General features: G+C 42.9%; 1 protein-coding gene across 1 annotated transcript in view; it reads left to right on the forward strand.

Annotated features, from left to right (window-relative positions):
- Positions 1-3784: 3784 nt before the first annotated feature.
- LHCGR (luteinizing hormone/choriogonadotropin receptor) overlaps positions 3785-26804 on the forward strand; it is a 55299-nt gene continuing 32279 nt past the window's right edge. The window contains exons 1-3 of the mRNA XM_058551274.1: positions 3785-3939; positions 22870-22941; positions 24927-25001. Coding sequence (XP_058407257.1) covers positions 3785-3939; positions 22870-22941; positions 24927-25001 — 302 coding nt within the window. The remainder of the gene's footprint in view (positions 3940-22869; positions 22942-24926; positions 25002-26804) is intronic.

The following is a 26804-nucleotide window of genomic DNA, read 5'->3' on the forward strand; positions in this document are numbered from 1 at the left end:
TGCAGCTTGATCACATCTCTGATTTCACACCATGTAGACAGTGAAATGTAGGATGAAATTTCCAAGCATCGACAGAGAGGTTGCATGAAATTTCAAAGTATAAGTTCCAGGGGTCATCTTTTTTACTTTCTTTGTTTTGTTTTTCGTTACAAGTGGCAAGGCAGACAGCTCCCAGGCGTAACTGTGTTTTTCTTTTCTTACACGTTTTTTCTTCCTCTGCCCTACATTCACCTTTTCTTCTGAAGGAGAGGTAAAACCATTGCTTTTATGAGGAAGAAATATCAGTTATGGTACTAACAGGGGATGTGTTCAAGAATCAGAAAATCTTGCCTATTCTATTTGAGGTTGTTTTATTACTTTGCTGACTTCCTCTGACTCCAGTGTCTTAGTGTGACATCAAGTGCTATTGAGTTTTGATCTCATGAGGCATAAAGAAAAATAGGATCCATGATCTTGTGAAACTGCTCATTGCCCACTCCTCAAAAATTTAAAATAAGTAAACTGATTGCTACTTAAAAGAAAAAAACCTCAGCATTACAACCAACTGAGCAATTTTACACACACACACACACACACACACACACACACAATACTATTTATATGCGTATGCTTACATACGCATCACAGAAAAACAATGCATCAAAATTCTTAGGCTTCTTTCAGAGTCCTTAGTAGGAATTCTTGAACTTTGTCTTTCCAAGGCAAATTTAATTCTAGAATTTCCATTTTAGTGTTACACAAATTGTGCTATGAGAACCCCATGCATCAAAATTATATGGTGGGGAGGGGGAGTACTTGCTAAAATGCAGACTCCTGAGCCCCACTGCATACTAGTTGAATCAGAATCTCTTTGGGGAGGGTGTTCCAGGAATCTTTGTTTTTAAAGCTTCCCAAATGATACTTCCGCACTCTAAAATGTGAGAAGCCCTGTTCTAGAATTTTGGACAGTTTTATTAAAATTTCTGAGTCGTAGTGTCAGATATTTTTATATCTCTAAGGTAGGATAAACTTCTTGTGAATTCCATGAACTTTAGTTTGTCAGTAAAATATAATTAGCAATCTTTGCGGGTCATGCTCTTTTGAAGTTCTGTGACAAAAGTAACTATAACCATAGTTATATGACACAGAAGTCCTTCAGATTTAAAAATATTCAGTCTAAATAGGTCAAAGATTAACAAGCAGGATAGGTAAACTCCATTGAAACAAACTTTTGTGATTATAACAAACAATTCAACGTGATTTTGTTATAATAGGTACATTGCAAGAACTGACATGATAATTAAGATCCAACTGAAATTAATCATAGATAGAAAAAGTTTATGAAAACTCATTATAGTTGTGAGTTTTCTTCCAAATAAACAACTTCATCTCTTCATAAACGGGATTTTACTTCCAATCCAAGACAAGCAATAAGAAGTTAATGTACTTCTTGTACATTGTACCTTGTACTCCTTCCACCTCCAATACAATAGGATCTGTCCACAAAGTCCTTGCATTTTAGAGCTAGAAGAGCCTCAGGGATTATGAACTCCAACCCTTCCTGTTACAGATGAGGAAACTGAAGACCAAGTCACACAGTCGACAACAGAACAGGAAGGAAAATCCAGATGTCTTGACTTCCCAGTCCTTCTCCTCCTGGAGTATAAGTAGCCACCAAGCATTCCCAAGCACAAAATCAAATGTTTTTTCAGGGGTGTGTGAGCAACCATTATTTTTACATAACAGATATATATGTTATGAAGAAAAAGCCACATAAAACATAAAACTTGAAATAAATGCTCCTCAGCATCTTGACTTACTCATTCCTTCCCTCCTGCAATTTACGCTACAGGGTGGAAACGTTTGAAAAGCCCAGTGCTACCCCAGCTTCCCTACCAAAATGTGACAAATTAAAAGAGGAGAGAAAATGTGACCCTAAAGTGATCATGGGTAATTACTTGATACCTATCTACATAGATCCAGTGTGGTTGACAATAAGTCAAGCAAGGCTGTTAAGCTCTTCTCAGATGATTTATTAAGCGTCTGCTACAGGACAGTGCCTGGGTTTCATTTATTCATTCTGTTATTCAAAAGATATATACTGAGCACCTACTAGGAGCTAGAAGCTATGACTGTCCTAGCAATACCAACATGAATAGATCGAGGAAGCAAAACTAAAGCCATAACTACAGTGTGTTAGATTACAGGCTATAGAGTCAGGTGCTATGGGCACAACTACTCAGCTTGATTGGGTCAGAGAAAGTGTTACAGTGGAAATGACATTGGGCTGAGTCTTGAAGGACAACCAGGAGTTTACCTAATGAAATACGGGAAAGGAAGAGAAAATCATTCCAGGGAAGTGAATAGCATATGCAGAGGTATGCAAGGGTGAGGAGATCAGGCAAGCAGTTGGAGAGGGGATCCAGAGAAGAAAGACTACATTATAAACATAAGCTTTGTTTTTCGTGCCATCTAGCACAATGTGAGCAAAGCCAAATGATTTTTTTTAAATAAAAAAAAAAAAAATCTACCTTCCTTGAGCAAGAGACTCACAAGAGACTACAAACTGGTGACTGAGCCAGTCGGACCTTGAGAGTTGGCTTCAAACCAGAAGGAAAGAAATCTCTTCTTTCACCTCCTGTATGTATAGTCTTAGACACCTTTTCCAGCATTCCAAGTCTACCTCTTCCAGCAAGACTTCTAGGATTTCCAAGTCCAAACAGAGTCCTTAGAAGGAGGGAAAGAAAAGTGTTTTAATGATGAAATTAAATAGGGGAAATAATGCATCCCTGTGGTTACCATAAAATTTTGTCTCCCTTCCAAGCCCTTGGTATGCAGATTGTAATTTTTTGCTATGGTAAGAGAAAGTGGGTAACAGGAGCGAGTTCAAACAAGTTTCCACTACTTAAGAGCTGCGTGACTTCAGGGAAGTCACATAACCTCTCAGGACATCATTTTTCTTGTTGCTAACACTCTGCTAGCTTATTGTGAAGCTTAGGCATGATGTGAGAGAGAGTACCTATCACAGGGTCTAGTCTATCCTCCGCAGCCTTGGAGCAGCTGCTGTAACATTATTATTGTACATATTACTGAGGACTTACCATGTAGAAGCCAGGAACACAAAAATAAATCTGAACTGGACTTTATAATGGCGATATAAAACAATCTATAATGGCGATATAAAACAGACTCACATCCCTTTACTATAAGGAGAAAAGCAGTTACCACCAAGACAAATTACCAAGGAGAAATACCAAAACCTTGAGAAGTTGGGAGGACAGAGATTACCTGTACTGTGGAGGGAGCTGTGGGGGAGAAGGGGAGGAGAAGTGTCTGCGCTGGGCATTTCCACCCTTTCTGATGTGGGTATGGCGAGTATCCGTCTGCCCCTCTCACAGATGAAGCAAGAGAGGGTCAGGGAAGTGACACAACTCATTCAACCTCACACCCATAGTTACAGCGGAGCCAGGAGGAGAATTCAGAACTCCCCACCCCTTATCCAAAGCATTCACTGTTACCACACTCTAACTCCTATAACTAGGGCCATTTGCAGATGTAGAGGACAGGCCAGGACAGGGACAGCAGTAGAAAGGAGGTGATGGGGTCACGGGCCACTGTCCCAGGTCGAGGCAGAGTAGGGACTCAGCAGCGGGGGGCGCGGTAGTCGGGGGAGAGCAGGGGCGGGCCGGCGCGGGAGCGGGGCGGGAGGGCAGGCCAAGGGGCGGGGAGAGGGGCGCGGGCCGCGCTCCGGGGCTGTCCGGGGCGCCCGCCCTGCCGCAGGAGCCCGCGCTCAGGCTCGCCGACCATGGGGCGCACGTCCCCGGAGCTGCCGCTGCTGGCGCTGCTGTTGCTGCTGCCGCTGCCACGGGCGCTGCGCGGGGCGCCCTGCCCCGAGCCCTGCAGCTGCCCGCCCGACGGCGCCCTGCGCTGTCCCGGCCCGCGGGCGAACCTCACCCGACTGTGAGTACGCGGCGCCCCCGCCCCGGGGCTCCCCGGGCCACCTTGCCTCCCTACTCTTCGGCCCCCTTTACCTGGAAGCTTGGAGCAAGACGCTTCGCCCTATCAAACTCCACCACCTGTTAGGGTGATGAGAAGCCAAAGCTTGGGAGCTCTTTGCCATCTCGTGCTGCTGCACTTGAGGTTTGCGCCCCGCCTGCTGGCCTGGCGGCCCCGGTCCGCTCTTTCGCCCTGGTTGGGGCCGCGGCAAGGGGCATAGAACTGCCCAGAAGCCACAGGGGGAGGCCTCGCTCCCTGCGCTCCTGTAAGGGGACAGGGTGTGATGCTCCTCCCTCAGCATCTGTCTCTGCCCAGAGAAGTCTTGGGTTGAGCCAGCCAGGTTGGCAAAGGTTACTGTGAGCTCTGACACCCTGTGGCCCACTAGGAATGGGATGCTCAGGCCCTACAGCCAGGGGTGACCTGGGCACTCAGCCAGGATGCCGGCCGGCCGCCTCCGAAACCGGTGCCCACCTACACCTTAGTGAGCATACAAGCCACTGCTCCACCTCCGCCCCAGAGGTACTTGCATTTCAATCTGGTTGCCTAATCCTTCTGTTCCTCCTCCTGCACACCACCACCGCCTCCACACTCACCGAGGTGGTTAAGGGAATTGTATATACATCAGCAAGCAGGTGGAGGAAGTTGTTTGCTGAAGCAGTGGGGTGAAGAGAAGGGGAGCCTTTAGTACTAGTGTATCAGAGTGTCACCAGGTCTCCTCTCTTTGATTTAGAAAAAGGTACACACATTATATGATTCTATGTATATGAAATGTCCAGATAGACATAAGGTAGATTAGTAGGTGCCAGGTTAGGGTGACGGCCCAGTAAATGCTAATGGGTGTGGCTTTTCGGGGTGATGGAAATTATCTAAAATTAGATTGTGGCGATGGTTGCAAAACTCCACGAACATACTAAAACCCATTACACTGTACACTTTAAATGGGTGAATTTTATGGTATGTGAATTACACGTCAATAAAGTTGTTAAAAGAGAAAAGAAAGAAAAGAAAAGAAAAGAGCTATGTAAGCATCCAAAAGGCACCAGGCTGGTGGAGGTCTTGGTTATGTTCCAATCATTAGAGGTGATGGAATTCCATGCTGGGGAAGGAAAGAGACCTGCCCTGCATCTCCATTTCCTTTGGCCCCCAGCAGTCTGTCAGGAGCCCACTTCTCTGATGGGATTCCCCCTCCCTCCAGAGGGGCTGAGCCTCTCTCCTGGAAGAGTTAGTGGCCCTCAGCGAATATCTGCTGTTGAGATACAGTTTAAAGGTTGAGGGGTTTATATTAGTTTCCATTAATTATCTTGTCAGCTCAATTCCCTGAGAGTAAGGACCATGCTGATAGAATGTTTCAATCAATCAACAAATCCATGGAACCTGCCTTCCATGTCCCAACCCTCGTCCTTCCCTGACAAGCCCCCCATCTTGCTCTTATGAATGACTGTGCCACTAACAGCCTTTCTTACTCGCCTGGTACTTATTATACAGATTACAAGAAACTGAGATACAGAGATGGGACAACCTGTCCCATAGCTATTGGGTAGCAAAGACGGGACTTCATCTATTATCTTTTTATATTTGCTTGTCTTTGTAAGAAAAAAATTACCCCTTTCTTAATTAAAAAAAAAAAAATATTCCCAGCTTCTCCAAAGTTGGCACTGAGTGGAGAAACTCCTGGTGGGAGGCAGGAACAGGTGGGCCAAGTCTCAGCTCTTTTAGATTCAGCTTTTCACTGAGCTCTCTCAACAATTCCCACACCCATATTGGCCTCAGGAGGGTACCTCTTCCCTGCAGAAGGCTGAAGTGAAAAGAACAAAACAAAACAGAACAAATCCTCTCACTGCCACACAGCACAGTTTAGAGAAGCCTAGAACCCCTCCAAAAGATTTTAGAGGTCTGGCTAGGTTTCGGGGTGGAGGTGGGAAGCAGGCACAACATAAGTACTGCTAGCATACTAAAGCTGGCTAGTCTTGCTCCCAAAAAGGAGCTAGTTGTCCAGGCTCTGAAACCTTTTGTCATCTCTGTGGGGTTCTGGAGAATCCTTGACTTCCTCCCTTCACATGCACTGTCCTGGCATCCACCCCAGGAGCATCTTCTCCTAGACATTTAGACCCCTTAGGTCAGCAAGCATGCTGACATAAGGTCAGGCTTCCTGAGGATCATTTCACTGCGAGATGACCTCATCCTTCTGGTGAAGGTCCTATGGAGGTGGAGCCTATAAAGGCCAAAATGGGATAACTTCTTCAGCATGATATGGTGACTTCAACATGAATATGACAAGAGAGATGCATAAGAAGGAATAGGAGGGTAGTTATTTTAAGGTAATGTTCCTCAAAGTGTGGTTCCAGACTAGCAGCATCAGCAACACCTGGGAAATGTTAGAAATGTACACTCTGCCCACCCCCCGACCTCCTGAATCAGAAACTCTGAGGATGGCGCCCAGCAGTCTGTTTTCACAAGCTCCCCAGGTGACTCTGATGCACACTAAAGTTTGAGAACCAAGGTATTGCTCTCCATGGAGGATAATCTTCTGGAAGTCAAGAAGTATGTTTAAACTTCCTCATGCCATACACTTCCCTTCCCCCATGCTCTCCACCACACACACATACACAATACCTACTTATTGGAAAGGGAGCTGTGATCAAATTAAAATCCCAAACTCTGAGACATATGAAAATAAACAGGATTGAGAAAAGATTTTTTTTGGGGGGGGGCCTTCAAAGAGGAATAGAGGAAGGACTCCATGGAGAAGAACAGACTGAGGATACAAAGGATGGGGAGGAATAATATTTGATGGAGTAAGACCTCAATGCGGATGGGAGGAAAGCATCAGTCTCAGATCAGAGGGGAAGGAAGGGTTAATCTTAGAAAGACAGAGATACTTCTGAGTCCTGGGGGAAGAAGACGGATGGGTAAAGGTGTAACTTAAAATTGAGATGAAGGATGGGAAAAGTGAACTGAAATCCTCTCTTCTTGACGATGAATGAATGAAATAGTAAATAGTAATTAGAAGATAGAAAAATGCTGTGAATAACAAGTTATCAGAAGTTCCTAAAAAGAAGAGACCTGAAATTAAGAGATAAGGCTTCCGGAAGAACAGCGATGTGGTCTTGCACTGTTATCCACAGGGTTTGACTCTGCAGAGAGAAGGGCAGCACTCTCAGTTCTGGAGGTTGCAGGAGGTGAGTGCCAAAGAGCACCTTGGAATTCATCATCAGTCCCTCAATAATGCTAGTTTATGTTTTAATCATTTCAAGCCTTCATAGTCCTGCCTTCTAAGACTTCCATATAAAGTCTCCATTTGGTTAAAAAAGAAAAAAAAAAAGAAACGTGGATAATAATTGCTTATCATGTACAAGCCCACTGCTTGCAAATTTTGAAAATGGCATCATTCAGTCATTCATATCTTTCCACCGCTCCCATATTTAATTAAAAACTTAAGTATTTAGGGGCTGGCCCGGTGGTGCAAGTGGTTAAGTGTGCACGCTCCGCTGCGGTGGCCTGGGGTTCGCCGGATCCCGGGCGCGCAGTGACACACCGCTTGGCAAGCCATGCTGTGGCGGCGTCCCATATAAAGTGGAGGAAGATGGGCATGGATGTTAGCCCAGGGCCAGTTTTCCTCAGCACAAAAAGAGGAGGATTGGCAGATGTTAGCACAGGGCTGATCTTCCTCACAAAAAAACTTAAGTATTTAAAATCTAAAATGTGATACAAAAAATAGCCTCCCACGTGTTCACTCATTTTAATGGTGGAAAAAAAGTAAAAGAAAAAAATTGATTTTGAAAATTTCCTTGTCTTATTAGTTCCAGACAACTGGAAGGAGGGAGAAAGAAAAAAAATCTCACCTTGCCCATGGTTATATAAAGATCTTTGTCTCTATGACAACAGAAAGGTTGATCTGCTTGATATGGAAACAGCTTCTGAAAAATCTGTTAGTAAGAAAATGCTAATAATAATTATGGCAATTTATTTTTTGCATGTTGTGCCTACTGAACAGATATTTCACTTTTAGACTTTATTATAAGACACAATCCAGAGACTTTGGAAGAATAAAATGTGCTGTATCCATCAGTCCAGTGTCACAGGAAGACGTTAGTCTCTTGATGTCTTTCCTGAGTGTCTTTGTCCTTCTCTCAACTTCAGTGGGAATCAGAATCCAGAACAGTGTTCAATGGTTAGAGGGATGTACAGGTGGAGGACGTGGGTCCTATCCTTGAGGAACCCACATCTAGGTGGAAACACACCCAAGACACCGGCGTAGGCAAGGAGAAAGGCAACAAGGCTCTAAGGAATTCAGAGAATAGATCAATCGCTATGGATTGAAATCTCCAGGGAAAGGCTTCATGGGCCAAGGGTTATGAGGCTGAACCTTGGAGGAGAGAAGGGAAGAAGAGTTCAGGTGGAAGAACCACAGGTTAGAGTAGACTAGAAATTCCTTGCTGAGAAGCAAAGAATAAGGTTGAATGGATTCTTCCCTTTTTTTGCCTCTTCCAGGCTCTTTGGGGAATTTTTTTTCAAGTGAAAATATAAAGTCATCAGAAATATTGGATTAAATTACACAGAGGTTGTGCAAAAACAAAAAAAATCCCAGTATGTAGCTCTTGACTAATAAACTTTCAATCAAAGTCCTTCTTGGACAATTGATTACAAAGGCATTAAGTAAAAATCATGATTTGGAGTCACTTCCCCATGAAGCTTTTCCCAATGTCCCCTCCCTGCCATACACACATAGTTACTTTGATACCTTGTACTTACATATATTTTTGCATATATCCCACCATAATGTAACCATTTATTCAATGTGTACCTCTTCTGCTAGAGCAGGGTTTCTCAACTTCAGCATAATTGACATTTGGAGCCAGATAATCATTTGTTGTGGAGGGCTGTTCTGTAGACTGTAGGATGTTAAGCAGCATCCCTGGCCTCCACCCACTAGATGCCAGTAGCACTGCCCTCCCAAAATTATGACAACCAAAAATGTCTCTAGACATTTGCCAAATGCCCCCTGGGGGTTAAAGCCGCCCCCCCACACACACCCTGCCCTGTGGTTTTGAATCATTGTGCTAAAGTGAGAACCACTTTAAGAGGTCTTATTCAACTCACGATTCCCAGAATTTCGCAGGCATTGAGCCTCATGATGATCAAACTGAGTGGAGAGCTGAATTGGAATAATGAACCAAGGCAAAAAGGAAGCACGTATGTTAGTTAGCATGTACCACATTTAAATGTCATTTTAAAAATCTCCATCCTCGAGAATAGAGAGGCGAGGGAGTGCTGTGGGGAGTGGAGGGAGTTCTTTGTGTTATGTCAACAACCAGGTCCCGGATTTTGCAGACCCCCCACTCTGTCCTTTGAATGGGTCATGGTAAACATATTAGCTTCAGAGAAGCAAGACTAAAAGCTTACCTATATTAGTATATCCCATCCAGGTTGTTTTAGTTTTTGTTGTTTGTTTGCTTTAACTCACTCATTAGAGAAAAATCAATCCCCAGCCCAGGATCCATTAAAACAAAACAAAACAACTACCAAGGCAGCCTGAATTGAGACCAATGGGTTCCCAGTCCAGCACACCAGGAAAGAGTCCACAGGACAGAGGGAAGCCTACCAAGTTTTGCAAGTAGGACAGTTTGGCCCTCCCCTCAGCTTCCCTGCAGCTGGGACACACAAAACAAATCTCAGAATTCAGAAAGCTCATGTCCCACCTCCCCACCCTACCCTCCACCAAAAAACCAGAGGCCCAAGGTAGAGGTTGATCTTGAACCTCAGTTCTGACTCAGCTCCGCCAGCTATACCTTCAAGGCAATTCTTAAACCTGGCTGTGTCTATAAACAGACTCCTACGGGGAAGCTTTGCAAGGAGTAGATTTTATTAGTTTAAAAATCATCCTTTTGGGGAAAGTGAATGATGGCCCCTAGCAGGACACTAAAAAGCAAGCAGCAGAATTCCCAAAATCTCAGTAGAAGTGGAGAGCCAGAAAGGTTCGCACGCAGATCCCTTTGGCACTGGACCCAGCTCCTCCCTTGGAGAGTAATAATTCCTTGGGTTTTCCGCCTTATTCTTTTTTCATTTCAAAAGCAGTAAGTCAGGGGCCGGCCCGGTGGCGCAAGCGGTTAAGTGCGCGCGCTCCGCTGCGGCGGCCCGGGGTTCGCTGGTTCGGATCCCGGGCGCGCACCGACGCACTGTTTGGCAAGCCATGCTGTGGCGGCGTCCCATATAAAGTGGAGGAAGATGGGCACAGATGTTAGCCCAGGGCCGTCTTCCTCAGCAAAAAAAAAAAAGAGGAGGATTGGCGGATGTTAGCACAGGGCTGATCTCCTCACAAAAAAAAAAAAAAAAGCAGTAAGTCAGATTAATTCAGGGCTCTAGTTCTGCTCTTTTGCCCACCTCTGTCTTCTTCCCAAGCCCCTCAATTTGGCTTCTTTCCATGTCTTTAAATGAGGCACAAAAGCTTTCTTTCCAAAGTAATCTCCCAGAGTGGCGGCACCAGACGGTGTCTTGGCCATGTGTAACTCTGATCTTACACGTGGAATTTGAAAGCCAGTTGAATCATGGTGGAGAAAGGCCCTAATGTTCACTTCCAGACCAAGAGGGCTGGCTCCGTGGGAGCATATGTGTTCTGTTCTGGCAGTTCCCCTTGGTGTGCGAAAAAATCACATTTAATGCAAGTTTTAGCAAATTTCCCACGGGCTATTTTTTTTTCTAAGAAGGAAATTAAAATAATCCCACCCCAGGCAGGTGGGCTCTCTGACTTGGTAGGCAGCTTCTAGCAGCTTCTCTACATGGTCATCATTTACTCACAGCTTCTGCCTCACTGAGAGATGACACCCCCTTCCAGCCAGCAAACTCACAGCTGCTCTCTGTGTGGCCCTGAACCACAGCTCTTTAATGCCACCTGAGCCAAATTCAGAAAAGTCCAATTTAGAAGTAAAACTCAACTTTCAGAATGAAGGCTTTATCCCTTGCTGTTGTTATATTTGTCCTCGACTCTGATGAAATGAAGTGACTCCTGGGTTCCTATTTCTACCTCATGAGCAGCAGCAGACAGAATTTTTGAGCCCTTGGTGGGGGGATGCTCTAGTATGACAGGGTAGGGTCCAATACAGCCCCCAAATTATCTGAGTTGATCAAAAGGACAAAGATCGACAGACCTGAGTTCTAGCCCCAGGTCCCCTTCCCATAATTTGCACTCTGGATCCTGGCTAGTGATAAAACCTCTGTGCTGTCTGTAAGAGGGGCGTGATGATTCCAGCCCCTGAGTGGGGTTGATTGTGGTGAAGATAAATGAGACAATAGACCCAAAAGTACTCGGAAATAAAGGTTTCACATAAGTACAAAGTATTATTGTAACAATCTGTTAATGCAGAGAAGACTGGAAAACCCACAGCCCGTATATGAGGTTGAACAGGACATATCTAGCGTCCAAGGGGCAAGCCTGATGGAATAGTTTTGTTGCTGGAAGGTGTTAATTAGAGAAAATGACCCACTAGGTCTTCTCAACTTGGAAGGTGAATAAGTTAGAATCCCAAAATAGCAGGGTTCATTATTGCCTGAAGTCTGATACACTGGTCTTTTCAGCCCAGACTGAGCTGCCTGTCAAATATGCCACCTAACACCTGATTAGAGGCTATTTTCTAATCGTTCAGTTGGGTCAGTCCTATCTGCCCAGCTACAGCAACCAAGCCTGTTCTGGATCCTTTCCTTGCCCCAGACCCCATCCCTAAGCCTCAGTCTGGACACATAGAAAACCTTCAGGTCAGAATCTCTGACCACTCAGGAACTATGTACTGAAATGGACAAGACAACGTGCAGGCTCCAGTGACGCCGCCCCCGCCCTCCAGGAGCTTATAGTCTTCTGGCCATAGGAGAGAGAGGACCAGTTCTCAGATGACTGCAGGGAAACGCAGCAGGTAATAAAAGCCAGATAAAGGTTATAAACAAAGTCTGGTAGCAGTTCAGAGGAGAGAGTGGTTCATTCTAGCCAGAGTAACAAAGAAACCTTGGTGAAGGTATTTGAGCTGTAGTTCTTTAAGCCTCACTCTCTACAGGGGCAGTCGGGCTAATGTGGTTATTCCCTAAGCTCAGTCCTGGCGTTTGACACTGCCTTGAGACACCACTGGGGAATCATTATTCAAAGACTTCTGCTGTCTCGCTGACCACCAACACATGCCCTGTTGTGTTATGATCATCGATGGAACAGTGGATTACTTCCCCTGGAAACCTTGAGTGGGGCTCTGATTAAGGCTTTTCTCATTTGCAAGCACCAGAAATCAGCTGTGACAAATTTAATCCTAAGAGATGAACTTAATAGAAGAATAAGGAGGTAGAAGGATAGAGGCAAGATCCAGAGAGAATTTGGCAGCAAGAGATCAGGGAACTTCTCTCTAGATTCCACCTTTACAATGAATCAGCTCCAAAGACTCCTTCCGTCTGTCTATTACAAGTTTTAAATTCCCAAGAGAGAGAATCTGATTGCCCATGCCCTGCCCCCGAGGCAGGAGCATAGGACCGCAGTCAAAGAGATGCTTCTACCCTGATGCAACCAGCAATGAGATGCTTCCAGAGAAGGGCATTTTTGAGCCAAGCAACCACACAAATTGGTGTCTGATAAGTTAGTGAAAAGTGAAGGCACATATGCCGTAATTTCAAGCACTTCAAACCCATCCTCAGATAAATTAAAAGTACAGTCATGTGCCACTTAACAACGGATACATTCTGAGAAATGCATTGTTAGGTGATTTCGTCATTGTGCAGACATCATAGGGTATACGTACACAGGCCTAGATGATAGAGCCTACTACACACCTGGGCTATATGTTACTAATTTTATGGGACCACCATCGTATATGCGGTCCATCATTGATTGAAACGTCATTATGCAGTACATGACTGTGTGTGGTATATCAGTTGCAACCAGCTTTTACAGGCTCACTAAAAGAAAAAAAAAAGTTTTTAAGTGTCTAGAAACAGAAGCTTGTAATGAAAGAGCTTCCTGAAGCATATCTGCAATGTCACTGCCCTGACAACATAATAGTCTCTGCTTCTAAAAAATATTTTTGAGAAATCATTACAGATGATGTAACCTTCCCCCGGGAGAATTCAACATGTAGTTTTATCTACCGAAGTTATTCTTGTCATGTTATATTATTGCTAGAAGAATTCTAGTTTAGGGGGTAAAGATTGGGTTATTTTGCTTTATGTCTTTAGAAAACTTTAAATGGCTTTTGAGTAAGGACTTAGATGCATTTACCATCTTCCTCTGAGGCTTTATATTTTTAATTTAGTTATTGCACAAATGACTTGGAAAATCCATTATCCAGGGAATCTTCTTGAACATCTTGGTTCACGTTATAATTCATAAACTCCTTGCAGCTTCTTGGGTGCTCTAGAAAGACCGTCTTGGAGGAGAGTCACTCAAATTGCACTTTCCAATGAGAGCGTTCCAACTGACTGAACTGAACTTTTTAAAATCAATGAGCAAATGAGAACTCTGCAGAATGGCTCCCTAGAGTTGAAATATTTAATGGAAAGTTGTCCTTTATCATTTCTTTAAAAGACTGTCAGGCGAGGCCTATAAGAGATACCTAAACCCAAAAGAAAGGTACCAAGTGGGAGTGTTTACCCTCCCTATTATAGATAGTTGTCCTACCTATAATCATTGGAGAGTCAAGAGTCAGAGACAAGTCATAGGCATTTTACAGACTTAAGGGTGACCCATGACAAAAAGAAGAGCCCATTCCAAAGTCTAGAACCCACCCTTCCAACCCCCTGCAACACTCTCCCAAACCCCCTCCCCTCAAGGAAATAGAGTTGTTATTGGATGTAGCTGAGGTAGCTTGAATCTTTCACAGTAAGCAGCTGTAAATTAAAAGTATTTATTGAGCTCTTATGCTAGATGCTGTGTTAGTATTACATAAACATTTCCTTATTTAATCCCAACTATCTCTGGGGTAGTTAGCATCATCATCATTTTACAGATGTGGAATGAAGCTATGATTTGAAACCAGGCAATCTGGCTCCAGAGTCTATACTCTTCACCACCCCACTAGGCTGCTTCCAGAGAGAAACCACATGCAGTTGGTGATCAAGACACATTCCATAAAGTACATCGTGCCTGAGATAAACCTTTCACCAAGGGTATAATTTGACCAGCAGAGAAGGGTGAATGCGCCAGATGGTGGTGACAGTGTGAATGAAGGCAGGAAAGTGTGAGACAAGTTCAGGAAACACAATAGTTTGATTTGCCTAAGGAAGCGCTGTCCAGTAGAAATATAAAGTGAGTCACGTGTACTTTTAATTTTCTAATAGCTATATTTTAAGTTTTTAAAAGGTGAAATGAATTTTAACAAAATATTTTATTTAATCCAATATGTATAAAATATTATCATTTCAACATGTAAATATAAAAATTATTAATGAGATACTTCACATTCTTTTTTCTTGCCAAGTCTTCAACATCTGGTGTGTATTTTACACTTACAGCTCATCTCAGTTCAGATTGGCCATATTTCAAGTGCTCAGTGGCCACATGTGGCTAGTAACTGCCTTACTGGATGGACAACACAAGTTTAGTGTATTGGTTATATGAAGGGAATAGTGGGTAATAGGACTGGCAAATGAAGTTTGAGCCTTTATTTCGAGGGCCTTGAATGCAAGGTTGAGACATTTGTAGATAAGTAGACAGGCCAAGGGGAGACACAGAAGATATCTGAGTATAATAGTGACATGGCGGGAGTTGTGAGGAATATTAATCTAGACTGGCCAGAGGAAACTCAGGATAGGGTGAGGAAAAATCAATTCAGGGACTATAGAATAGTCAAGATGGAGAAAAGAATAGCCAAGAAGAGTTGCAGTGGGAAAAGAATTAAGGGGCTGGAAGCAAGAGACATTGTGAAGGCAGAATCCACCAGACACTGGGTGTTCAATGATGGGACAGAGGAAATGTTCATATAGAGCACTTGGTAAATTCTCAGATAATAGTGCAGGAAAAAAAATGAGTAGTCATTAAGTGCCGAGGAGGACAGAGAAGAAAAAGAAAACCCACTCCAGTAGGCTCTGAAGCTTCACGGAGGAACAGGAATTTGAGCTGCATCTTTGAAGTTGAAGACTGTGAACATATGCCCTTAAGAAGATGATGGATCTATCAGAAAGCTAGGTTTTCACAGAAGAACCAAAGGCTCATGTAGCAGAGTGTAACAAAACCCCAAAGGAACAGTACTCAGGTGATTTGATTAGTGAAGGACCCAGCACTGGACCAGGAATGAAGTGACCTAAGTTCTAGTCCAGACCTGCCACTGAATCGCTATGTGGTTTCAGGGACATCATGTTACTTTTCTTAAGTTAAGATGCTCTGTCTGCAAAATGAGGGGTTGGACCAAACCACCTGCAAGTGGCCCTTTCACTCTGGGTGAGTCTAATACAATACGTGCTTAAAGGAATAGTGAAACAATAATCAAAACCACTTGGATTTATTTTTAAGGCGTGTTCCAAAATTTTCTGATGTAAAACTTAATGTATTGGATGTCCATCGATACTGACTTCATATTTTAGTTAACATTGAAGTCTCAGCTCCCTCTAGGTAAATGCTGAAGACAAGAGGCCAATAAATGAAGACATACCCTGTAGTGAAGTTACCAAATAGATCAATGCATTTGTTTTGTTTTTTCTGTTTTTTTGTTTTTTGTGTGTGTGAGGAAGATCAGCCCTGAGTTAGCATCCATGCTAATCCTCCTGTTTTTGCTGAGGAAGACCAGCTCTGAGCTAACATCTATTGCCAATCCTCCTCCTTTTTTTCCCCAAAGCCCCAGTAGATAGTTGTATGTCATAGTTGCACATCCTTCTAGTTGCTGTATGTGGGACGCGGCCTCAGCATGGCTGGACAAGTGGTGCGTCGGTGCGCAGCCGGGATCCGAACCCGGGCTGCCAGTAGCGGAGCGCACGCACTTAACCGCTAAGACACGGGGCCGGCCCAGATCCATGCATTTGAAAGTGCGAAATTTTAAAATCATTTGAGAAGGGGAAAGCCATTTTCATTTCATTCCAAGATGAAAGCAGGGTTTTATAATTACTGAGCAGCTTTGAAAAGAACAAAGAAATTCTTAAGTCTCTGTTAAATGTAAAACAAGGTCTTATGTAATAAATACAAAAATATTAACATTTTTTTGAACTTAAATAAGGTTATGCTTCCCCTTCCCATTTCAACAAGTTCATTAGGCAAAAAAGCTTTGACCATCTCTTATTTCTCTCTTTTTCCTTCCCTCTGATTTTGTAGTGTTTTAAAAATTCAGGGTGTGTAGCTCTAGCAATAAACCTATTCATCTGTGAAAGATGGATGGATCTTTGTAGCTTTCTTAAATCGATAATACAATTAGAGGGAAGTGAATAAAAATACTTTATTTCTTCTGTGATGGGCATAAGGAAAGGTAAAAGCTCCAGCAAGGTGACCAAAGACCCCACCCGGGTTTTGGAGACTCCAGATTGGTGCTGGATTTCTTCCCTGGCTCTCAGGTCCCTCTGGCCCTGCTCAGCGTGTGGGCTTCAGAATGTGGTCCTGCCCTGGGAACCATTGTGCACTCCAAGCTTCTCAAAACCAAGGGGAGGTGGGGAACCTACTGTTGTGACTGGTTATGCAATACCTGTGTTTAAAAGGAGCAAGTACGTTAATTGAACCATATTTTCCATTTACCTAGGGAGTTTGCTATTTAAAGGAACCTTTCATTGAATACTTCTATAAAATGAAGAACCGTTTGATGATGCAAATGTCTTGATAGGTTTTTGTAAGCAAAGATTTCCAAATCTTGGGTTTCCTTGAAGGGGGACACAGAGCCCTCCTGACTCTGAAACTGTCCAGCTAACATTATTTTGAAGGTACATTAACAAGCCAGTGAGCTGGGCAAACTGGATCCTTCTAAGGTCATCTGTGTTATTAAACTCAGAAGAGAAAAAGAGGGGGCCTAAGTCTCACCCTTGAGTACTCAAGAGATATTAGGAACAATTAGGAAGGACCTGATAATGTGGCATCATCCTCTTCAAGGTGATTGGGTTTATCTGAGTGCTATTTGCTTATCTGTAGATTGTTCCCTGCTGCTGGGCGTGGACATAAGGTGCACTGGTGGCTTGGCAATTGGAGTTGGCTGGGACGAGGATTGAGTCAGGGGGCCAGATGAAAGAGCTGATGAGAAGGAGCTCTGAAGGTGGGATGGTCCTTCTAAGTAGTCCCACCTTGAGGCAAAGAGGCTCGGCCTTTATTCTATGCATTGACCAGTCATTGGATGAGGGCTACCCAGGAGAGAAGATATGATGTTGGGTGAGGTGGCAATCTTAGGTGGAGGGTAATTCAAGGATAGCAACTCAGCTCAGAGCTTCAGCTGCCCACTCTCCCAGCAGCTGGGGGAATGAGTGCCTTAATCCTAAAGAGTGATTTTGGCAGCCCATCACAGCATCCACCACAGCAACTAACCAACTGCACTGTTTAGCCCCAGCACAGAGTCCCCATCTGTGCCGGGGGGCCCAGTTTGAAAGTAAGAACTCAGCAGTGAGAGATGCCAGGTTGATCCTAACCAGATAGCAAGTAGGAACTGTTGTGAGTCAGCAGTTCTCTAAGGGACAGAGATAGAGGAATCAGGATCTGGTGATGGAGAAGAAGCGAAAGCAGGAGCTCCACTCCTAGATGGACTCTGGGGAGACCAGGCAGGCTACAGGATAATGAATCAAGGCAAAAATAAGCACCAACATGGTGTAGGGGGAGCAAGTGTAATTCAAAGCACTGCAAGTGCACTCCTGCCCTCCAAATATTGTTGGGTTCAGTGTAGACAATTCAGAGAGACACAGGGCTTCACCAGAGTCATGACCAATCACAAGATCCCAGAACTAGGGTGAGCACTTAATTCCAGTCCTAAGGGGTAGAGACTGCTTCTGCTTCAACTTTAACCTATAACTAGAAAGGTTTAAGGACTTGCAGGTGGGATTCATCAATAGCTGGAGGTTCCAGAACTGCTGAAACCAAGGCAGCCTTTGTCATTCCTTCTTTGTATTTGTTTCAACGTTGTGGCTAAGGTACTTGGGCAAGGTGGGATTTGGCCAAAATCCAGGTGTCACCTGTGTTGCATCATCCATTCACTTAAAAATCAAAGTTTAAAACTGTAAAAAGGACTGTGGAAATGTAATAAATATAAGTAGGTGCATGGTTCCACAGCCATAGTCTTCCACAGCCATCTCACTCACTATTCAAGAGGCAGAGAGAACTCTCCACCTGCAAGTTCAGCCACACATCTGCCCAGTAATGCTGGTTCTTTACCACCATCTGAGACGCAGAGTTTGGGAGTGTCATGCTCTTTAGCTGAGACAGAAAAGGGCTCTGCCACTCTTTCATTTTTCTTTGCTTTATGCATAGCTTTCATGCCCTTTCTAGACCCTGAACAGCAGAGCGGTTGAACTCTCCTTGCCTTTGGCCTCCCCCCACCCACCCACCCACACCATTCTCCTTGGCTTCTGCTCTCTATCAAATGACATTGACTAGACCTTTCCACACGAGTTCCTGAAGTTCACAAAATCCTTGCAATACGTGTGTATTCCTAACTTGAAAAAACAAAAGGAAGAAAAGAAGGAAGGAGGGAGGGGGAAAAGGGAGGGAACGGGGAACTTGACACACCATAATAAAGCTTTTTTCTCTTCCATTTGCTTCTCAGGTAGGGGGCTAAGTTGATCATGCTTCACTCAAGTGACATTATCATTGGTCCATTCAATGTCCTTCTCTGGTTTTAGTTATTTATTTTATCCCCTTCTCCCATTTCCTTTTGACTCACCATAGGCAGCCATCCTAACATATGTTTATATGTTTTCCTTTAAAATGTCTAATGTTTAGTGTGCATGTATTTCAATTCTGCATGTAGTATTTCATATATATCATTAATTTCTGACTAGTGTCTCAGCACCATGATTCTAAGATGCATGCATGCTGCTCTATGTGCCTTTAGACTCATGCTCCTAACTGCTGACCTATTAGTTAGGTGTGTACCATCCATATTTTACCATTCCCTCACTCAGTTTGCCTCACAGGTTGCCTCCAACCGCCCCCTGATGCCACAATGCTGTGAAGAAAATCCTTGTACAGGTTCCCCTAAGTATCAGTGTGAGAATTTGTCTGGGATGTATATAGGAGAAGAACTGCAGGGTCATTGAGACAATTGTTCACATTGCTAAAAGTTTCTGGCATCATGGAAAGAATCATAAAAGCATCCATCAGAGAAGAAAGCACCTTCAAAGGTAGTACATTCAAATGGTTGTTAGCAAATCACAGGCTATGTGAACAAACAAGTATAAATACAGGAAACAGACACTTGAATGCTTAGGAACTGCTGCCAATTGAAGATGAATCAGAAATGAAGCCATCCCTAAAATAAAAATATAAGTCAGTCAGTGGGAAAAACAGTGTTGGATTCATAGAACCATATTCTCCACATCACTTCATGAGAATACATCTGTTATGAAAAGCTCAGTGCACCTGCCTCACCCCACCTCTCTCCCCATTCTGTGGCCCCCAGACCTCTTTCTTGCCCCAGCGACATCCACAAAGCTACCTGCTCTTTGCTCAGTGGCTCTTTTATGGTGAGGACTCTATTTTTACTCTCATCACCTCTGCCTTTCTTGCTCAGCGGCATGAACATCAACTCTGCAAAATTTCATCTTGTACCACGGTTGTTCTGTAGTCATTGGGGATGGCCAGGGCATGATCTACAGCTTCCCTCACTACCATCCAACCTTTGCTCCTCATCCCTCATCCCTACATCAATCAAAAGCTCAGGCAAACTCCCTGGTCAAATCTGAGCCAAACTGCTCTCCTGGGAGCCACACTGTACTCCCTTTTGGAAGAGGAGGCTGCCTGCTGAGAGACTCCAGCTTCTGGGCTCCATTTGCATGAATAAACAGCTCTGAAGGGTTCAGTTGAAGCTTTTATGTAAACACCCTCCAAAATATGTTCTGTACTGCATTATCCCAGCAATAAAGATTCTGGAATCAGAATTTGGCTGTCAGTTTTATTGATGTTGCATGGGGTACAGTAGAATACAGCTTTCTCTTCTGGAAATTTATTGACTTGGCAGTGCAGAGAGCAATAAAACTGTGTTTTTAATCAGTAAGCCAAGCGGACATGATTCCAGAAGAAATATAGGAAGCAAACATGCCATCGTAAGATTTCTCCCTCCCGCTGTCCCTGTTCTTCTCAGATGCCCTGTTAAATAAGTTTGGGGGTTGAACAATATGAGTGGTAGGACTGTCTTCAGGCATAGAATCAGAGGACCAAGTTTGGATTACTTCCTCCAGGTTATACCATCTCTAAGAGACTGTTGAGTGAAAGCAATTTTCTGAAATGAAATTTCTCTGCATTAGCCCCTAGAGAGGAACTGTGGTAAGCTGCTTTGCACGAGGAATAGAGAGAATGAGACATGACTCCTCTCAAGAGAAGCAAGGTTACAATGCCTGTCCCTCCATCTTGCTCACTGAGAGAGTAGGGTACCTGGGTATAGATCTAAAGGAAATGAATTCACTATCTCAGAGATATCTGCACTCCCATAATCATTGCAGCATTATTCACAGTAGCCAAGATATGAAAATAACCTAAATGTTCTTCAACGGATGAATGGATAAAGAAAATGTGGTATATGTATATACAATGGAATATTTTTCAGCCATAAGAAAGAAGGAAATCCTGCCATTTGCGACAGCATGGATGAACTTGGAGGGTATTATGCTAAGTGAAATTAGCCAGACCGAGAAAGACAAATACTGTGTGGTATCATTTATATGTGGAATCTAACAAAAAAACAATTTCATAGAAACAAAGAATAAAACAGTGGTTGCCAGGAGCTAGGGAGACAGGAAAATGGAGAGATGTAGGTCAAAGGGTACAAACTTTCAGTTATGAGAAGAATAAGTTCTGAAGATCTAATGTACAGCATGGTGACTATAGTTAATAATATGGTGTTGTATACTTGAAAGTTGCTGAGAGTAGATCTTAAGCATTCTCACCACTCACACAAAAAAAAGAATTAACTATGTGAGGTGATGGATGTGTTAATTGTCTTACTCTTGGTAATCATCCCACAAAGTACATATATATCAAATCATAAGGTTGTACACTTTAAATGTATACAATTATATTTGTCAATTATTCCTCAGTAAAGTTGGAAAAAAATAAAAAAGAGAGAGAGTGGGTTAGGAATCACATGCTTCGGCCCAATATCACATAGTGGAATGAACATTTGAACTCAGTCTGCATGGTCCTGTTACCTTGTGCAGGTTACTAAATGTCTTTGTGATTCCGTTTCTTCTGCTATCAAAGAGAAATGCCCACCTCACACCATTGTTAAGTGGATAAAATAAAGTTAGAGGTGAGTGTGCATAACTCACACAGCACCTTAACACCAGCAGCAAGTCCATTTTTGGACTGTAAAACATCTAACTGATGCAAATCTGCTCATCATGGAGGAAGTATTCTTTCCTAGCAGCGAAGGCAGTCTCTGCTTCATAGACACATGAAAGCAAGGCAGCATCTCCCACCCCTGTTCTCATATTCCTGACATTCACGTCCCAGCTGAAATGTCCTGATCCTCTTCTCTCCTCTCTGCCAGTCCTTGGCCCAAAACCTTGAACCACTGTAGTTGCTTCATAAATGTTGGTTGAACGTTCCTCCCTGCCTTACAGATGATTTCTCCTGAGTTATCTTAACCCCAGGTTCCTTTAGCACTCGTACATCATCCTGTTCTGGTTTTGCTATTGCTGAGTAATTGCTCTTTTCTCAACTCTTATGTAATGCATAACATTTATCTCAATTTGAGAATATTTAGATTGTTCCTCTGGATACAAGCTAGTGTCTGTAGGAAATGTACTATAGATGTTCCCCCAAAATGGCATGAGATGTCCATGTGATTTAACCATAGGAGCAAGTGGTCTGGTTGGGATAATATTGAAATAGGGTACCTGGGGAAGATGATATAGATCAAAATAGGAGCATGTTCAGGCTGGCCCCATAGCTTAGTGGTTACGTGCACGTGCTCCGCTACTGGCGGCCCGGGTTCGGATCCCAGGTGCGCACCGATGCACCGCTTCTCCGGCATGCTGAGGCCGCGTCCCACATACAGCAACTAGAAGGACGTGCAACTATGACATACAACTATCTACTGGGGCTTTGGGGAAAAAAAAAAAGAAAAAGAAAAAGAGGAGGAGGATTGGCAATAGATGTTAGCTCAGAGCCAGTCTTCCTCAGCAAAAAGAGGAGGATTAGCAAGGTTGTTAGCTCAGCGCTGATCTTCCTCACAAAAAAAAAAAAAAAAAACAGGAGCATGTTCTTAGTGAATCTTTCCTTCTCCTGCCTGCCTAGTTTCCAGTTGTATTTTCACCATTCTTTTCTCCATTCTACCCAAAATAGTTTCTTTCCCATCCTCCCAACCAAGCCTGTAGGGCCACTCTAGAACTACATATTAACTATTTACTTGGTGCCAAGCCCTGTCCTTTACATACGTTATCTTGATTAATCATAGCAACCCTATGAATTAGGAATTATTATTTCAATTTTTTAGATGAATAAACTGAAACAGAGGGCTGAAATAACATGCTCAAGGTCACATAGCCAGGTAGTGGGAGAATGAGGATTTGAACCTGGGTGTGTCAGATCCCAAAGTTCAGGATCTTCACCGCAAAATTACACACTCTTTGATAAATACCAAGAATGTCATAGCACATCTCTTTATTGATAGAAGTTAGAATTCTCAACCTGAATCCAGTTGTTGGGAACTCTGTAGTTCACATACATATAAACATACACACACACACATTTTATTCATGAACTTAAAATGTACTTAATCTTAAATCTTAAACTCTTGGCTTTCCTTTTTTCTTTTCTAGATCACTCACCTATCTTCCTATTAAAGTAATCCCATCTCAAGCTTTCAGAGGACTCAATGAAGTCGTAAAAATGTAAGTAAGATACTACATATCAAAAGACATTCATAATTGGAATAATAAATTTTTCCTAAGAGAAAACATAGTTGAAAGGGGATAATTTTTCTGGGAGAGAAATTATGTTTAGGAAACACTAGAATTTTTATTTTTATAATACAAATAATATCTAGGGACCTTTGAAGAAAAGGTATGATTTCCAAGAGTCATTAAAATCCAGATAATTAACCTTGCTTCAATGAACTGAATGCATTTTGATAAGTGATGATAAACTTCTCAAGTAGAAAACAAGATAGACTCCAATCATAAAAATTCTCCTTCTGCCAGAGCAGCTAGTCGCTTGTGTCATATTTTTAGATAACACCCACATAGAAGAAAATGTGTTGGAAGTTTATTGTGCCTCAGAAGATAATCTTTGTATCTAAAATATAATAATTGTATGACAAAAACACAGTATTTCTAGCCATACTGATAAAAGGCATTTATCAAAAGTGTAAAGCAGCCTGATAATGCAGTGTGAGCTCACATTGTGTCAGAGGTAACGTCAATCCTTTGTCCCTGGGTCTCAGCTTCTAGGGCACAAGCCCTCATACGTGGAGAGAGAACTTTCTCAGGAGTCCAAGTATCCCAGCATCCCTCCTTAATGTTAGTCTGAGACAAAGGACCTTAGAGGCCATTTAGTTCCCAGAGAACATCTCTGATTTTAATAATGCACTGGGCTTTCTAAGCAGATTTGCATCTCTAAAGAAGATGCTCTACTTATCAATCCTAGCTCCTTGGGTGCTCCTTAGGGTATTAGCAAGCAATGAGGTATTTTTTTAAATTCCTCAAAAATTAGTGCACATTTTCGGAAATTCACTGCAGGTTACAGAAATGTCAGTTTGCTTGAACCTAACCCTTACTCTTCTGCTCTCAAGTTTAAAAGCTGAGTTTTGATAACTTTTCATGCATTAAGACCTCCTAGTGAGAAAAGCAACCCCAGTTAAATAAGCAAACCATTAGGTAGGAATAAGATGAATCAGCCCAGAAACAGTCCGTTACTGTGTTGTTTATAAACGACATTAACTGCCTTAGGCTCAGCCTATCTGTGGACTAAAGCTCTCATCAAGTCTGAAGCCTTCGGCGAATGCTAACCTTAGAAATATGCAAATGTACAATTTGTGAATTGGAGACTTTTTTCTCAGCTGGCAGCAAATGGTAGCTTATGTTGGGGTTTTAGGGTAACTTTGACATTACCTACATGCTTAGCAGTAGTATATGGCAAAGCTGGTTTCTTTTACTTTTGTGTCTTTTTTAAAAAATTAATTCATTCATTAATCCATTCATTCATTCATACCCTATATGCCAGGCAATATGAAGCCATAAGGGATTCAAGAATAGAACAGGACATACTCTTTGTCCTCAATTTGCTAACAGAGTGAGAAAAACAGTCATAAGTTACAACCCAAGAAGGACACTATGTGCAGGAGTTGACCACTTGGCAATTCCCTCAGAACAGAATTTTGGGCAAAGGGTAAAGCATTACGAAACAATGAATTCAACCCAAATTTAAAGCTCACTAGAGTGATGGAAGTTTGGAACCCAGACATCCTGATCCTGGTCCTGAGCCTTCCTATAAACACTATTTGCCTCTTGTCTCAGAGCCTCAATTTCCAAAGCTATAAAACAAGGGAATCTGACTAGACTTTCTCAGAGGGCCTGTCCACTTCTAACATCTGTGACTCTGAGTCATAGATAAACAAGAAAAACAAACCTGTCACATAAACAAGAGTTACTGAAACTTGCATTTCAACTGCACCTGAGTTGTAGATGTCCATCTGTGCTCCTAAAGGAAGATGTTACACTTTATGGTGCGAAGACAATTTAAGGCATCCCTGCTCTTTTTTAAAAGGACACAGTGGAGCCCCCAGATGTTGGGTCATACACACAGCTTATTATCGTGTAGACATGGTCATTTCTTTCATGTTTCTTGTTTGTTTTTTTTTTTCTTTTCTCTCCCCTAGTGAAATCTCTCAGAGTGATTCCCTGGAAAAGATAGAAGCTAATGCCTTTGACAACCTCCTCAATTTGTCTGAAATGTAAGCGTCAGCTAACAGATAGTTTATTGCTGTACACTATTACCTCGCTGGCTGGAGTCCACTCAGTATTTGTATTCAAGCATCCACTGCTAGGAATCCAAGAGGAAAAGACTACAGCAATTACTAGGTCTGGGCAGCCACTAATTTCTCTCACTGCAGTGGCCTGAAGGTTGCCATGGTGACAACTGCTTCTCCCTGGGATCTGTATAAACTCTGAAACATCACAACACAAAGTTGGAAATTAAAATTGGCATTGTGGAGTCCTGCCAAGTAGCTCTTACCTTATGGAAGGGAGGGTATGGAGTACTTGAGGGGGTGGGAAAATTTGGAAAGGAATTAGAGGTCATGAATTAGTTCTTTGGAGGCTGTTTGAGCATATTCATTTATTCAGTAAGTCGTTCTTAAATACCTACCATGGAAAAGCCCTGTGTTGGGCATGTGTGTGTTGGGTTTGTTGGTGTTATTGTGATGTTTTAGAATTGATTCTTAAAAATAATCCTTTCCAAATCCTTTCTTGAATTTATAAAAAGGATAGGAGAAGACTGGCTCAATTCAGTTTTCAGGTGATGAACTGGTGGCCCAAAGAGGTTAGCTGATTTGCTTTTTGTCACACAGCAAGTTAGTGCCAGAGCTGGGACTATAAATCAGGTCATGTGACTCCTAAACCTGGCCTCTTACTGCTGCCTTATTTGGCCCAAACCTTTGGCCAGACAGTTGTTGTTTGGCATTTATTTCCTCTAGGTTATATCATTTAATCCTTATAGCTACCCTGCAACTTGGGATAATTATCCCTTTTGTTCAGGGGAAGGAATGGAGGATCAGAGAGGTCAGTAACTTGACCAATGTGGCACCTTAGACGATAGCAGGGCTGGGCCTGTCTTTCTTCAAAGCTCGTGCGTTTTCCACTATACGACAAGGCCTCCCTCTGAATGGTAGAATTAGCAATTACCTAAAGAGAATAATTAATTGCTAGGTATGTGAGTACCCACCACATGTGCAACCAAGGGCCAAGTGCTCCTGGAATACAGAGAAGGTAAAATACAAATCTCCAAATGACAGCATAGCCAGGGAGGTGAGACTAACTCACCAAACGATTATGAGGAAATCCAAAATAATGGGTATTTAAGTGCAAAAGGTATAGCCTGGACTTTGCTGTGAAGTAGAATTTTGGTGGGTGGGGGGTGGGGGTGGGGTGGCGGTGGAATCATTACCACTAAAGATGACAGACCTAGCCCAGACCTGGAATTCTACAGTTTTAACAGACTTCCCAGGTGATGCTGCAGCACAGCTTATAGTGAGAAGCACCAGAGTAGCTTAAGATAAATAAAGCTGCTCATGATGCAAAGGAACATTTATCAACAGAAAGAAAAACGAAGTGCTTTATGGGAAAGTTTATGGACTTTTCCCAAGGAGGGTCCTGAGACTAGGAAGTTGGGTCCACACAGGCTCTCTTTCCTTTGTTCACAGCAGTATCCCCAGCACCTAGAACAGTCTTGTCACATGTAGGTGCTCAATAAATGTTTGTTGAATGAATGTATGGCTGAGTGGTCTAAGGTCAGACCCCAAAAGACTCTTAAGAGATAAAATTCCCTTCCATCCCCCCCACATAATGCCTTATATGGCCCATGATTGCTTGACTCAGTTGTTGTAAAAATAATTACAACAAAACGTCACTTGCCTCTAAAGAATCAAAAGGACATAAAAGATGGAAATAGCACCAATCATGGATAACTATGGTAAGGTGGAATGATCATAGACTAGGAGTCAGAAAAACTGGGTTCACCTCCAAGTTCTGCTGCTTCT

Source organism: Diceros bicornis, chromosome 12 (genome assembly GCF_020826845.1).
Source record: "Diceros bicornis minor isolate mBicDic1 chromosome 12, mDicBic1.mat.cur, whole genome shotgun sequence".
NCBI classification, from domain to species: domain Eukaryota; kingdom Metazoa; phylum Chordata; class Mammalia; order Perissodactyla; family Rhinocerotidae; genus Diceros; species Diceros bicornis.